Genomic DNA, 16,649 nt, shown 5'->3' on the forward strand with positions numbered 1-16,649 from the left:
GTTCTGTTGATTAGACGATCGGACTCACGAGTAACTGTACTTCTGGCACTTACTTATCTAGTTTTGTTTTGTTGGCACTAGGAATTCATAATATCGTAGTAGACGATGGTGTATCGTGCAGTTTTTTATTTTTCATCGTGTAGTTACTGCAGTGTAATGTACATTTCTTTACAGTGGCGTAGCTACTGGAGGGACATACGGTGCAGTTAGGGCTGTCATCACCTTAATTGCCGACGCCGGATAAACACGGCAAAAATCCCGGACATTTGGTTTTTTCCCCGGACACCTCTGAAAAAATATTTTTTGCAACAAAAATAAAAACATCGTTATAATTTTTTAATTTTTATTCACTCTTTCTGAGGTAATATGGTAACAAAAATAATTAGGAACGCTCTTTTTTTGGCATTAATCAAATTATTATATGATACTACTAATAACTAACTAACTATAATACTTTATAATTTTAAAATAAACCACGCCAATGATATTTTCAGTCACCTGCTTAGGTAGTCAAATCTCTATATTTGTAAATTAAAAGTACTTAAGTAACTGCTAAAACTTTTAATTTTAACGAAATCAATTTTACTATTTTTCAGTCTTCACAATTTTCGCTAAAATATCTTTCTTTTCCAACAAGAATTTGTAAAAGTGGGAACAACTCAGGTCCTTGAAATTATACTTGATTTTGATCAGAGAAGAAATCGTGTGTATGTTTAGGAAGTTTCTTTCTTTCGTCTATTCCTGCGTGACTAGCGAAAACACTCTCTCTACGTTCGCATTGTCAATGATTTCAACACTTATCTATAAAAAAAGATGGATTTCCCTGACAACAAAAGTGTCCGGAAACTTTTTAAAAACCCCTGCCGGGCGGCCCCCGGACGCTCTTCAAACTACGACAAATCCGGAGAATCCCGGACGGATGGCAGCGTACCCTGATTAGAAAACGTCAAATTGAAGTACCGAAATGTTTTATCATCTTCGGAATGTAAATAAAATTGGTTGCAACACAATTTTAATAATGGCAACTCATTTGAAAGAATATAAGGGAATTTCCAACAAGTTTCGATTTCTGTTCGAAACTTGGGGTGAAAGTACCTACCAGGGTCGACTACGACATTTATCGCTAATATACAATTGTAAACAAAGCCACATAAAGTCTAGTTTTAACCGAAGTCATTGATACTTTTGCTAAAAGTAAGGTTAGGAAATTATTATAAACTAAATTGTTATTTTGTATACATCAGTATAGCAAGTACAGTTGAGACGATCAAAATTGGCATAGTCCGCAATACATTATCTGTGAGAATGCACGTATCTTCTTTCCTGTTTCCACTTGGGACTGTAGTCATTTGCTGCGTTTTGACCACCGCCTTGTTAAGTTAGAAAATAATTCATGAGTAGTACTGACAAAGTGAATCGAGATAAATGAATAACAGTAAGCGGTGCAGCGACTAGAGGTTACTAACGTATGCAAAAGACCAGGGTCAGCTTTATAACTGCCTGGTTGAAATTATATCTTTAAACAAGCGTCTTTGCTTTCCTAAATTTCTGAAGATATTGAACATTTATTAAAGTCCGATACTGGCAACACGCTCTAATTCTGCTTGTCTGCATCTCTTTCTGTTACACATCAATTGGTGTAATGGTATTTCTTTTTCTTTATTAGTGTCCGCTGCAATTCCTACATGACATCTCTTTTCTATGTTTATGATATTCCCTATAACGTCTGTCGTGAGTAAAAGTAGGCGTTTTGTCAGCAACCACTGGTTTAGTTAATAAGTTGAAAGAAGAAAGTAAATGCGACATTGTAGACTATGCTAATTTTGAACGTTTGCCATTGGTCTGTTCGTTAGGCGATCTGGCTAGGTTTTTCTGGGTTTTTGCAGCAAATGTTGGACCCTTTTATATGTTTCCCATATTGTAAATATTATTCTTCATGGTGCGAACTCATGATACATATATGTACATATTTCATGACTTATCTGTATATTTTTACTGTTTTATGTGCAATAAAATGTTTTACATACATAAACGCATAAACATTTTGATTTACTTCGTTTTAGTGTTTAATGTCAATGTTATTAATCCAAGTATACGTTCTTAAGGTCCTTACCTATATCATTGCTGTGTCCGATAAAGATTTCAACGATAAAGTAGCCTTGTACCTTTAAAGTATTCACATATATTAATAAATTGACTTGATAAAACCAAAGCAATTTCGTCAGGGTCTCAGTTTTATTTTACACCAGAGCCTTTCGTTATCTAGTTACGCCTCTGCTTCTTTATAATTATTGCATCAACCAGCCAGCCGTGTTCTGTTTGAATGTGTCAAGATAACGGCGTATTTAGTTTGTTCATCTCGCTAGTAAAATTACGTAAACATGAAGTCTTAAAATTTAGAGGAATCATGGAAATGACTTAAAGCAACCGATGAAAACTCCCTTGAGATCGTCAAAATTTCTTCATTCTTCATTTCGTTTAGGAGTGGATAGATTAAAACTTTTGAAAATTTCGAGGACAGTTATGCGATCCATACCTAGTAGTTCCACGGAATGCTGTCCACCAACAATATTTTGTTCTGTTCGATTACATGCCTGTTACTTAAAAGCCTTGTTTCACGATGATAGTTCTGTCATGAATGTGAGATATCTACAGGATACTATTATGACAGTAAAATCAATAGCGAAACTGGGATATTACCGGCAATAGTATTGTTTTCGAAATTGATAAAATGATACAGACAGTAAAAAAAATAAGAACTAGAATGTGGATGGGTCCAATGAATGAATACACTATATGCTTTTAAAAGACCAATTAGAGAACTTGCAGTAAAAAAACGGGGAAACATTACAAATCGTTTTTTCCAGTTTGAATAGTGTTTTTTTGGCTTAATTGCTGAAAAGGTGCAGCAATTTAGAGGGTAATTGTTTAAAATATCATACGTTAACTAAAAATTCTATTAAAAAATTCGCGGCGCTTCTCTATTCTTATTTTTATCTTTATTACCCACCAAAGCTATCTCACCTATTTCTTATTGACTTCAATGAAGTTTTCTGTTCTCCTATTCTTTCTAACACCTTTTCATTTCTATACAGTTCGATATCTTTATTGGAAAAGCACCTTTTCGAACATAGAATCCCCCAAAAAGTAGCACATTTTTACAGAAAGTATTCACCACGTTGTCTGTATTTACTATTGTGTATTTGAAGAATTTTTCTGTTCATTGCTAATAAAAATATAATGAGTTCTTCTCCAAACATGTGAGAGGTTTTATTATGAGGCAGAAGTAGTTACTCTTGTAAGGTTAATTACAGTTTCAAAAAATTATTTCGTGTAACAGTTTCTACAAAAAAAGTCAATTTTTATGATACGGTATTGCGTATATTTTAATATACGTTTATTTGAAAACTTATCGTTATTAAAAGGATTAAATAGGCGGAGAATGATTACCTAGCAATTTTAAAATGTACAGGTGGTAATTGGTATGTGATGATATTAATAACACCTACTTGAGAGTGGCCAAGACTTTTGAAAAAAATTAGGACGAAAATTCTTGCAGGTCTGTTCCTTAACGCTCTAACGTCTGTCTCGCTCTAGTTCGTTCTTGCGAAACATGTTAATTTTTGAATTTAATACGTTGTATTTAATTGGTTATACATCGTGAATTTGCACTTGAAGTGCAAAGAAGTTAATAATATGTTGTTTTTTTTATAGGCTCGCTCCTGGATTTCCGGATCCGCGAACATGTTTACTTCATCAGAAATTGCAAATGTTAAATTGTTGTATCGAAAGAAAAAAAGCTAGAGAAGCCAGAGAGTTTGAGAGTTCAATTTCTGAACAAGCTGGCAGTAAAGCTGAAAGAAATTCATCATCATCATCTACTGATGAAGATGAATTTTTTGATTGCTCCGCTGATGCAGCTCCTCCGAAGAGGGAATATTCATTATGGAACCGTCCTGTAGGAAGACTTGGAAAATTTGGGAATCTCAAACTTATAGAAACGGGCGAATCGTTATATATCCCAATTACACAGGAACCTGCGCCAAAAACAGAAGACCAGTTGGAAGAAGAATCCGATGTGTTATTGAAGTTAGGTTCTGATGCTCAAGGTAGCGAGCTTAGAGCTAAAATGATGAGTGCTTCATTACTGTCGGACATGGAATCATTTAAGGCAGCTAATCCAGGGTCAATTTTGGAAGACTTCATTCGATGGTATTCTCCGAGAGACTTTATCGAAGAAGACGAATTAGATAATTGGGGACAGAAGAAGGGTCACCTGAGTTCACGTATGCTTATATCAGACAATACTTGGGTTCAGATGTGGGCATCAGGAAAACCTGTTCCTGCCAATCGCCAAAAGAGACTTTTCGATGATACTAGAGAAGCTGAGAAAGTTCTTCACTTTTTAGATTCACGGAACCTTTCCCAAATTGTGGAGCTTTTGCTCCCTGTTTTAAGTCATGTTGCCCTCTTACGGTTATATGAAGAAAGTCAACACGTGATTCAAGAACTACCTGATTCAATTACGACCATTCGTCATATCGCTAAAATTATCGAAAATGCATCTCGAGAGGGCGCTGTGAATACTCGTCGCTATGAAAGCTTGATTAGAGAAATCTCATCATTAGAATTAAAAATCTCTGAAGTTAATTCACTTATGTATAAATTTAATCCGACCGGGACGACAAACGAAACTGTGAGTAAATTGGTAGCTAATTTAATTCAGGGACGTGAAGTGGAGATCGAAGACAAAGGAGATTCAATGGTAGGCTCTCGAATCGTTGCCATGCTTTCCGAGGCGCAAAAGGGTGCGAATTTGTTACTGACTGATCAAACCGATCCGGAAGCGAGTGGTGGTGACAGTAAGGCTTTTCCCAACGCAACTCAGAAAGAATTTGTCATGAGGGCAGACGCAGTTAGACCCGCTACGTACTCCGCTAAATCCCCACAGTTTTTGAGGGCGATTCTCTCTAAGAATGAATTTCGGTTGGTAGGTGCCTTTTCAGAAGATATAGTTTTCTTTTAAACAAACGTGCAAGTAAACTTTTTAATAAATATGATACTAATAAATAGCTTATTTTACTTGGGAAAGGGTGGATTTAATTTATTCACTATATTGTGGTAATAGGTGCTTTCTTTTGGTATGATTGTTGTATCTTTATTTAATAAAAGCAGTTACAAATAGGCGTCTATTATTTTACATGCATAGGGCGGGTATGTAATTTACGACACATGTGATCTTATAAGAATTGCAATCTGATTTTTCGACTTCTATGTGATGGCTTTGTCCAGTGGCAAATCCATGGTGACGTAGACGTCTGGAAAAGAATTATGCATTGGGATCCGAAGGTGCAAGATCTACCACTTGGGTTGCCTAAATACATCAATCTCTTTGTTTAAGAGATAGAGATATACGTATAAGATGCTCGTAATGTTTTGTCCTGTATAAGTATTATTCACAGTCTTTAAAAGTTCTCTCCACCACAATCGATGCACATCGGCATACGTCGAAACTAACTTCGCCGCTTTTCTTCTGGGAGATCAGCACACTCTTGATCTATTGCTGTCAAAAAAAGTTCCTCATCGGCCGAAAATGCCCTTCTAATTTTTTTTTTACTTTAGGAAAGAGGACAAAGTCACAAGACGCTAGGATGATCAAGAAAATTCAGTCCGTATTAAGGATGTTTGGGAGGTATGTCAAAATGCTACGTGACAAATAAAAATTTGGAAGAACGTTTCTCATTCAATTCTAAAATTCCTGTAAAAATTACAAATCGATTCACTAAACCGTTAAAAAGTTATTGAAATTTTAAAAAATTGTAATTGTACACGTCATTTTATGGAGATTCGTTAACCGAACAGATTAAATTTATTTTTATTAACAGAAAAAAAGCTACCAGAAATTTCAAACTTTTATAATAAGTAACTTGAACTCTGGAGAATCACTTTAGCGTAAGGTTATTCAAATTCACTAAATGGTTATCGAGAAAAAAATGAAAAATTAGCTGAAAATCTCGTTTTTACTTGATAATATAATGATAATATTTATAATTGTCTGAAATAAATGCAATTTTAAAGTTTTAATTATTATTTAAACATATTAAAAAGTTTTACGCTCATTATTAATAGAGATTGAAACTAAATATTTTTTTGTTTCGAAGTTGAAATCAAGGCATATTCACTGCCAAAAGTCAGTTAAAAATTTTCCATATTATTCGTTATTTCTTATTTTATTCAAAGTTTTTGGTCAAATTCAAAATTTTCTCTCAAACCGTATACTTTTTTTTTTAGTATAGATAGTATTTATTTACCTCATGGTATGCTGCAAAACCTAATTAATCACGAATTTCTAATTTTATGTACTCTTATCTCCGATTGTACCTCCCAAACATCCTTAAATATCCGTTAATGTGTTATCGTGATGCAGAAGCCACGTGCAAAGCCTAAACTTTGGTCGTATTTGTATTAGTACATCAATAACCTTTGGAAGTAGTAACTGTTCGTTGTTTGTTTAGACTCTGTTTTTCAAATACGGAAATCATAATTTTTGTGGTTGACCGAGGACATGCACCGGGGATCCTTGTTTTTAAAAAGACACACTTTGTTCTGGAATTTTGTTGGTATATCATAAATACTGTAATGTTGTGAACATTCTAAGATGTCCCAAATTCAAGGCGCTTCATCATTTTTTTGCACCATTCTACCCTGGTTCGCTTTTGATTCTTTGTTAATGCGTGCAGTACCCAAAGTCTGCTAAAGTACAGTAGAACAACAATTGCTATACAAGTATTACAAAAACAACTCAAATGATTTCAATGCTAAAATATCATATAAAACATATGTTAACAAATTCAACAAAAATTGTAAGAAATGACTATTTATAAATGTAAAGATTAGTAAAATGAAAACTTCAGGTAAATCATCATACTTAATAGACAATAGAACTATTGCAGATCAAGAAAAAATGTAAATTTCCTTAAAGAATATTTTACGAGCATTGGTGACACTAGCGAGGAGGTTATCATAAGTAATAATAAAGCTGACAATCAAGGTAACTTCTATACTATTAAAGACAAATCTATAGACGTCTTCTAGAAATATCAATGCAGTGGAATTATTTCATAACTAATTATAAGCAAAAAAAGGAAAAGATACTGCAGATTATTGATATTCAAAAAAATATAACATACATGTAGGGATTTAATTTGATAGCATAAACGTTACTCAAAATCGTAGTGTCCTTTTTCTTATTTATTTACAAGTATATACAGAGCTGATATTTACAAGAAAACATACGCGATCCTCGAACAACCTTCTTCTTTTCAATCTGAACAACGACTTCCTTAACATCAATCACCAACTTCCAAACGCGCTACCTGCTACCCCCATGGGTAGAGTACCATAAAACTATAAATCGTTGTTCGAGCATTCGCTGTCTTTATTCATAACATTTTAAGTAATATCTTATTTTCTATTAGTACCTAACTTGACTTTATTAATTAATCCTACACGCTCCCGATACCACATACATAAATGTATATGTTAACGGAATGTATAAAATCCGCCATTGTATACAATTCCTAGGAAATGTAAATAATTTATAAAATCACCCGGAAACGTGTGAAATAAATTATATTAGACTCGTTTCCTAGGAAATCTATACATTTCCTAAATAGCAATCGGAAATGTATTACATTCAAGATGTCAATGGGCACGCGGGGATAGCGAGCGAGGGGAGGGTATTCCGTCATCCGATCAGGCGATTCATTGTATTCACAGATAACTCTGATTCTCAGTTTACTAACGTGTTACATTCATTTTATTCACATAAAGCATTAGTTTTATGCATTTCCTAGTACAATATCGGAAATTATGTATACATTTTCCAGGATATGTGTATTAAAAAATCTTTGAAACAATATTTTATAGATTTCCTAAATAGCCTCTAGGAAATGTATACAATTCCTACATTTCCGGTAACATATATATTGGTGAACCATTTTGAACGTTTCATTAACGTATCTTTTGGGTATTGAAAATATCTTAGGAATTTTAAAGTGTCTCAGGTGTCCCTATGTTTAAGTTGGTACTTAGAATCCAATTACAGATCAATTTTGTTTGTATTAAAGTTGATAAAAATATTTGAAAGGATTATGTACAACAGAATGATTGTCTTCCTAGATGAATATAGTAGGTAGGTATATTATTTTGGAGCCAATTCGTTTTCAGGAGAGGGATGAGCACTGTTGGTGCAATTCTTGTGGCTACTGATTATATTTACAAGAGGCTGGACAGCAGTATTCCTACTCCAGTTGTTTTTCTTGATTTGACTAAAGCATTTTACACTGTCAATCGTGAGAGGTTACTGACAAAGTTTTCATATTATGGTATAAGGGGAGTCGTACTTGAACTGATTAAAAGCTATCTTATGATATGCAATACTTTAAGAAACTTTTAATAATAGTCAAAATTTAATATTAATGTGAAAATTCATTTAATTTTTATCCGAAGGGGAATTGTCAAAAGGGCATTAGTACAGGGAGTTGTGTTAAAAAAATTAAGTAGTTACATTGATGGAGAATGTAAAGTTGTGGAACGATTAATAACTTAAATATCAACAGCTTACTACCACACCTCCATACACAGTGTTGCTTAGACGTTCATTACAATCAAAATTAATTAAATAACAACTTTGTTGATTACAGATAGTATTCGGCAGTATTTAAAGTACACTTGGTATTAAGAACACAAAATAAAGACAAAATTAACGTTACGGAAACATAAATAGGTAAGTTTATATTTCCTATCGACAGGTAATTGTTATTAATTGTAAGGTTAATTTCCTAACTACCATTGAGGTATTGCCAAGATGCATCACTTTTTTAATGGATGGCTCGACAATAGTCCCTTTAGAAAAAAATAATTATACAATACCAGTAAAAACACGTACGCATACGTACGTACACTATCCCGTGACAAAAGACAGGTTTACCAAAATCATTCCTGGATATCATTAATATCTAAACAATGCACGAGTACAAAAATGCAGAAGAAATGCAAGACGGATGCGGATGCTCCTAATCACCAGCTTATTGAATAGAGCTTTACATTGTCGTATATTCTTCCAGGGTCGAGATTACATTAGTCTGTATCTACTTTGTACCACGTTTTTGTGACCATTCGAATATACAAGCATACTTAATTTTTTTCTTTTATAAGGCCCTATCACCTCTCGCAAGCTTGCGACATATTTCAGAAATAAAATTCAATTCAATGTAAAATGCTATCAACAAGTTTTCCCTGACTGAAAACTGTTTGTCCTATACAGTGCTAATTCCTTTATAGGAAATCGAGTAATGAAAAACATTTTCATTTGAATGTGCTTCCTAAATTGCCGCGAAAGTCCACAAAGAGGTTTATGGAAATATTGTAATAATGAATGCAGGTGATATAATCCCTTTAACAACAAATAAACCGAACAAAATACTCAGCGGTTCTAAGAGAGACCCTCCAACCATTTGAGTTCGACAAACCCATAATATATATATACGGATTTCCAAGGCGGTCGCCGCTTCTCCGTGCCCAGTTTCCAAATTTTTCTATTATTGTACATATGCTCCTCTAGATTCCTGTTTTCCATTGCTTCGTTGATATCGTCCCTCCAGCTTCTTCTTTGTCTTCCCCTTTTCCTTCTTTCTTCTCCCATTCTTTTTGTATGTCCAAACAATTTCAGTTGTTTCTTTTCTACTGCGTCTATAATATCGTTGTCAACGTCCATGTCCCTTCTAATAACTTCATTTTTGATCCTTTCGAGTCTTGATCGTCTACAACTCCTTCGTAGGAAATCCATTTCTGTCGCATGTAATTTTCTTCTATTGCTTTTGCTTATATCCCAACTTTCCGACCCGTATGTAATCATGCTCTTTATTATCGCATTGTATATTCTCTTTTTAGTCTGTTTCCTTATGTTTTTTGCCCATAATATCGAATTTAGTGCTCCAATGGCTTGTCTCCCTTTACGTATCCTTTCTAGTATGACTTGTTCCTTGCTTATTGAATAATACCCCCAGGTATTTACATTTCTCTACACCTCTTATTTCTTCCTTCTCCAATTGTAATGTATTGCATGTGTTACTTCCTACTACTAGATATTTAGATTTGTCAAAGTTTATTTTTAATCCGGCTGGAATATATTCCTTGTGTAATTTTCTAACCATATAATTTAGGTGTTGCTCATCTTGAGCTATCATCACCTGATCATCGGCAAAATATAGCGAATGTAGTCTGTTCTCACCTATCTGAAGTCCTATAGTATTACATTTTTTTGGCCATCCCTTTAAAGATTGACTTAAGTAAATCTTGAATAATGTAGGCGAGAGACAACATCCATGTCTCAGTCCTTTTGATATTTGGAATGATTCCGTTATTTAAGAGCTGATTTTTATTGATGCGGTGTTTTGTTTATAGTACAGTTGAACAGCTCTTCTAAGTGTGGGTCTGACTGAATTATGTAGTTTCTCCCATAATTGCGACACTGGAACACTATCATAAGTCTTTTCAAGATCTATAAGCGCTATGTGAGTTTCTCTATCTCGTTGAGACCTCTTTTCTAATGCTATTTTTAATGTAAAGATGTTGTATGATGTGGATCTTCCCTCTTGGAAGCCTGACTGTTCTTCCGATTGTTTATTGTGAATATCCTCTTCTAGCAAATTCCTTAGTGGTCCGGAATACATTCTTCCTACAGTTGGTATTAACGCTATTCCTCGATAGTTGTTTGGGTTGTCTTTAGAGTCTTTTTTGTGAATAGTTGATATAAATACGGTTCTCCGTTCTTTCGGCGGTTCTTCCCCATTTAGGCATCTTTGATATAATGTAGTTAGCATCTGTGTCAGTTTCTCTGGTCCGTATTTGACAAGTTCCGGATATATATTTCCTGGTTCAGGCGACCTCCTCAGTTTAATATAGTTTATTGCCTCTTGAACTTTTTCTATCTGTAGATTTATGTATGGGATTTCTTGAACTAAAGGTGATTGTTGTAGGTATTCATTTCTCTTTTCTTCCAGTAGTTCTTTGAAGTGATTAACCCAGTCTCTATTTGTTATCCTTGGTTTCCAGATGTCCTTAGGGCCTTAATGGTTTTCCATGCTTCTGAGCTTTTGGTTCCTCCTATATATTGTTCAATATATTCACACCTTTTTTTTCTTTACAACCTTACTTTTTATTTCTCTGTTGGTCTTTCTATATGCGTCTTTCAATTCGTTATCTTGTTTTTGGAGAAAATTTAGGTACAATTCTTTCTTTCTTTTAATATTATTCTCTATGTCTCTGTCCCACCATTCTCGTCTTTTTTCTACTTGGTATCTTCCCAGCGATTCAAGTGCTGCGTTTATAATGCATGATTTAATATGTTCATATTCTTCTTCTGTTATTTTGTCCGCTATATGTAGCTTTTGTTCTAATCTACTCATAAACAAATGTCTAGTACTATCGTTTATTAGACTTTCCAGATTGAATCTTATTACACTGGCTTGATCCATATTATTGTTATTTCTGTTAATAGTGTGGTTGTAATACTAGGGAATAAAAACTTTTGCTTCTACAAACCGATGGTCAGATCCACAATCAGCCCCTCTCCTAACTCTGACATCTTGTATTTTTATTTTTGATTGTTGTCGTACGATTAAGTAGTCAATTATTGACTTTAGTCCTCATGAGTGTTGATACCAAGTATATTTATGAATGTCTTTTGTGGAAAAAACGTGTTACATATTCTCGGCTCAAATTCACTACATGGATTTATGAGTCTTTCCCCGTTGTTATTAATGGCCTCTTCACCATGCATGCCAGTAACTTTATTATCTACTTGTTTTCCTACTCGTCCGTTCAGATCTCCGGCTATTATAATTTCGTGCCGGTGTGGGATATTGTCTAAAACCCATAATGTACTCCCAAAAAGATTTAATTCGCTCAATGTATAGGGTTGTTCGGAAAGTCATTTCGTTTTTTTTTTGTGGAAATGAAAGACAGTTTTCGTATAATAAACAAATACTTTATTAAATTATATATTGACCGTTCTAGTCCAACACCTTTTGCCATCTTTCTGGTAGTAGCATAATTCCACGCTCATAAAATTTTTGGTCTTTGCTGGCAAAAAACTGATCGAGGAGGTTTTTGACCTCCTCATTTGAGGTGAAGGTTTTACCGTCTAAAAAATTTTGGAGTGACCGGAACAAATAATAATCCGATGGTGCCAGGTCTGGAGAATATGGTGGGTGTAGCATTGTATCCCATTCAAGCTGTAAAAGCTTTTGGCGAGTGACCAAACTTGTGTGAGGTCTCGCGTTGTCTTGGTGAAACACTACACCTTTCCTGTTGATTAGTTCTGACCTTTTCTGTTGAAGTGCATCATTCAGTTTGTCCAGCTGATGACAGTAGACTTCCGAATTAATCGTTGTGTTATCCGGTAAAAGCTAAAAAAAAACGATTCCTTTAAAATCCCACCAAACAGACAGCATCACCTTTTTTTGGTGAATATCGGCTTTGGAAATGGTTTGAGCCGGTTCATCTTTTTTGCTCCATGACCTCTTGCGTTTGACGTTGTTGTATACAACCCATTTTTCGTCCCCAGTGATGATGCGCTTCAAAAACGGATCATTTTCGTGACGTTTGAGAAGCGAATCGCAGACGTCAATGCGGCGACACAGATTTCTCTCTGTGAGAACATGGGGAACCCATACATCGAGCTTCGAGGATAATCCCAGGCCTTTCAAGTGGTCATAAACTGTTGAATTTGATAAATTTAACCTCAATCCGATCTCACGTGTTGTTATTCGCCGGTTCACATCAACTAATGCCTTTATCGCGTCTTTATCAGCTTCAACCGGCCTTCCCGAACGTGGTGCATCTTCGACATCAAAATTGCCGGATCGAAATTTAGCGAACCAGTTCTGGCACTGGCGTACTGTCAACACACCTTCTCCATACACATCAGTCAATTTCTTTCTGGCTTGAACAGCATTTTTACCCTTTCTGTAGTAAAACAGTAAGATATGTCGAAAATGCTGCTTATCGCTCTCCATATTTAAAAGGGCACCAACCAAAAACTACTGCGTAGAATTAATTGGAATTTTTCACACACAAGCCTTGCTATATGAGCTCTCAAAGCATATAAAAATTATACGGCTTAAATGTGAAGTTGGGTGCAAAAGACTACAATTAAATCCTCTGTCGGGAAAAAACGAAATGACTTTCCGAAGAACCCTATATTTTTAATAACTAATCGATTTTAGACAGTCTGGTGCAAAATGCTCTTTGCCGTTTAAATAAAATCTTATCTTCAAGATAACTTGATTGAATTCAGTCCCTGTGAAACTGTTTCTTTGTGGCATCATTTTTAAATAATTCCGACGAATACCAGTCGGGATACATGCTATTATTCTGAAAGCTTAGAATCTGTATATGAATAGAAAACATCTACGCATTCAAATACACATTTATTCGTAAACAATGAAGTCCATTCCAGCAAGATTTAATCTGATCTTCTCATAAGCAGCATTATAAAAATCAGTTCAATATTTTCTTCTGTTTCTTTTTTAACGGCAAGAATGTCCAATATAAAGAAATGTAGGATTATGGTGAGATTTATTCACGGGAACAAAATGGTCCTAAGAAAAATTGATTCTTAACTATTACTGTTGCCAGATCCAGTGTGTACTGTTTGGTTTGGTGAACTGGATGAAATTGCTCACACTCACACTCATAAGAGATATAACATTCAATAAAGCATTTGAATTATCTTTTACTTGCTTATCAGTACGGTAGCAAAGTGTTTAAAGTAGATTTAAGGGTTTAAAAAAGCATTAATAATAAGTCTTTATTTAAAGTTTCAGCAGGATTTACACTTATATCATACTCCTTTGTATCTTCAAAATCATTAGATTTTTCATTTTGCTGTGTCTCAGCTGAAACTCAATTAATGCATTTGATGTTTTCGAGAGGAAGCTAAATCCTTACCTATTTCATCATCTTTAATACTAGAAACGCTATCAGTCATGTCTTCTTCCTTTACAATTTCAACTTATATGCTAAGTCAAGTATTTATCAAGTCTTTGAAATCAGTATAATCTTTAGTAATGATAAGTAATATGTCAATCTGCTTTTGTGAGTTTATAACAATAACAAGTTTCTTTTCTAGTTCAAGTATTTTCATTGCAGAAGCTATAAAGGCTGCACAATTTTTATCATCCTCTCTATGCATATATCTAATGCACTTTGAAAAGTTCAGCGTCGAGAAACATTTTTAAATCATCCTGGGTTTCAACACCGTTTCAAAAACTCACCTCATAGTAGTTGGTGTAAACCCCCAATCCTTTCCGATGGCTCTTCTAGTTTGTCATATGTAATAGATTGTGAGCTATTCCTCAGAAAGTTCAGATGGTCTTTCCAGGATAATTTGATACTCAGAATGGCCTAAGGTATTTTACTGAATTTTGTATCCGTTTTCTTAAGAACACAATGACTTCTGTCTTCCCATCTATGTTCTACAAGGATGATTGTCTTTTGGCAGTCCAGGAGGGTGCTGAAGAAAGAACGCTACACTATAGTGTCATCCCCTGGAAGCCATGTCCTGATAACTCCGTCAGGAGTTTATCAACCACTAGATGAAGGGCGACAGGATACCACCTTTCACCAGACGGTAGATCTACTTTTAGTGATCTGGATAAGTCGATTGCCAAGTATTCCACAATGCCTGTTTATTGCCTATCTGGTCTTTTGGATTGTAAGAATACTTTTGAGCAGCTGTCGGATTTCTTTCAATTGCTTGAGTCTTCGCGTAGCGGCCACTCTCAATGAGAAGGGAATTGTCCAAAAATTATGCCCCATTTCCGGTTAGATCGGAAATGGTCTATGTTTGTTGTTCTTCTCTAAGTTGAAACATCAAAATGCTATGCTCGTTGTGTCTAGCTGACACTTCGGGTAAATCGAATATTTAAGTTTAAGAAAACGATCTTTTTCAATTGACCTTCTACATCTCTGTTTTTGAGACAAATTTATTAGTGCTTTTAAAAACTAGCTATAGTCTTTTGCTTTTGAGTTATAAACAAAAGTTGAAATTTTCGAGTTTCGGCTACATGTCCACATCCTGGTTGTTTGCAACATTAGAAAGAAATTTATGTTCTTCGGTGTTGCCAGAAATAAAATAAAAAATCACCCCCTTTCAAGTTATAACATAAACTTGTATTTTTTTTAAGCGGGAATCATAGTTGCCAATACTTTAGTTAAAAAGATAATTTTTTTTCTTGTTCAAAAAGGTATATAGGTATAATATAAGGGGTCGCATCCGATGGGTAAACAATTAATTTCGAAAACATTCTTTTCGTAGTTTACCCCTTGCATTTTTACATTGGCTTCTAGTAGGCGTCTGTCATTTATATTGTAATTATTACCAGTTGGTCATTTTTTAAAGTAGAAGAAATTCTTCTATGAATAACTTACTTACTTTTAAGCTGCTGAACGATTTTCCCAGAGTCGAATCTTTTCATAGAACATTCTAGAAGAAATAGATATTTCATGCCTGTTACAACCACAGGTACTGAAGCAAAAATGGAGCAATAAATAAAGGCATTAATGGTAAAGATGAAAATAGGACAAGAAGAATTGAAAGCAACTCATGGAGAAATAAAAGAAGAATTAAAAGCAGCTCAAGAAGAAACGAAAAAGGGACAGGAAGAAATGAAAGATGAGTTGAAAGCAGCTCAGAAAAAAATGAAACTGTTTCAGAAAAAGCAACCGCACTAATCAATAATTTCTTTACGAGGAGAAGCACTGGATATACTATACTACAAAAAAGGCTAGTCTCAACAACATGACTTCCATCATCTTGTCAACCCCTTAGAAATGAGATTCGACGATAAATATCTAGAACAAGTACATCATATGCAACTGAAAAGGCGTAACCTACGAAGTACGATACTCTTCAACAATTTAAGTTTGATGTGGAGCGCCTCGAAAAATTAGCCTACTCATGTGCTCCACAATAATTCATAGACCAACCGGCAGTACAAACATTTATCGATGGACTCAGAGACAAGTGAAGCACTGTCATACTCCCTCGAGTTTGAACCATCGAAACAAGTTTCTAAAGACCATGTACGGGTTCCGCAAGCAGGAATCGACGATAGTGCAATTGCAAAAGCAGGTGTTATATCGCTCATCAGAGAATGCGTAATCGATGTGAAGAAAGCTTCTGCCACAAAATTGTTGTTATGCTGGAACATGCAAGAAGTATAGTTGTTATCCAAAATGCTAGAATTGTGGACGAATTGGTCACCTAAGTCAAGAGTGACTCCTAAACAATGTATTATCTTTTTTTTTTTTTTTTATCCGTGTATCTCCAAGTATAATCGAACTTTCGATGTAAAAAAGAATTTTATTTTGTAAAATGTTAGAAAATTAGTCCACAAAAAAATATCTGTCGAATCAAAAGGTACATTCGTATTTAGTTTCTAAGTAATCATTAACAACTGAAACAAAAGTTTCACACAATACTTGATTATTAGTAACAACAACGTTTTCTAGATTAGGCAACAAAAAATATTTCTGAAAATTGACATGTGACAATTTGAGCAGAATGAGAGAATTACTAA

At 34.6% G+C, this 16,649-nt stretch overlaps 1 protein-coding gene across 1 annotated transcript; it reads left to right on the forward strand.

Annotated features, from left to right (window-relative positions):
• The first annotated feature begins 4,129 nt into the window (after positions 1 to 4,129).
• LOC108744728 (rab3 GTPase-activating protein catalytic subunit-like) lies at positions 4,130 to 16,293 on the forward strand. The gene is made up of 3 exons (XM_018480634.1): positions 4,130 to 4,696; positions 4,727 to 4,990; positions 16,051 to 16,293. Exons 1-3 carry the CDS (start codon positions 4,130 to 4,132, stop codon positions 16,291 to 16,293), a joined length of 1,074 nt encoding a protein of 357 aa, XP_018336136.1.
• The last annotated feature ends 356 nt before the right edge of the window (positions 16,294 to 16,649 follow it).

This window comes from Agrilus planipennis, unplaced genomic scaffold (genome assembly GCF_000699045.2).
Source record: "Agrilus planipennis isolate EAB-ADULT unplaced genomic scaffold, Apla_2.0 scaffold46, whole genome shotgun sequence".
NCBI lineage: Eukaryota > Metazoa > Arthropoda > Insecta > Coleoptera > Buprestidae > Agrilus > Agrilus planipennis.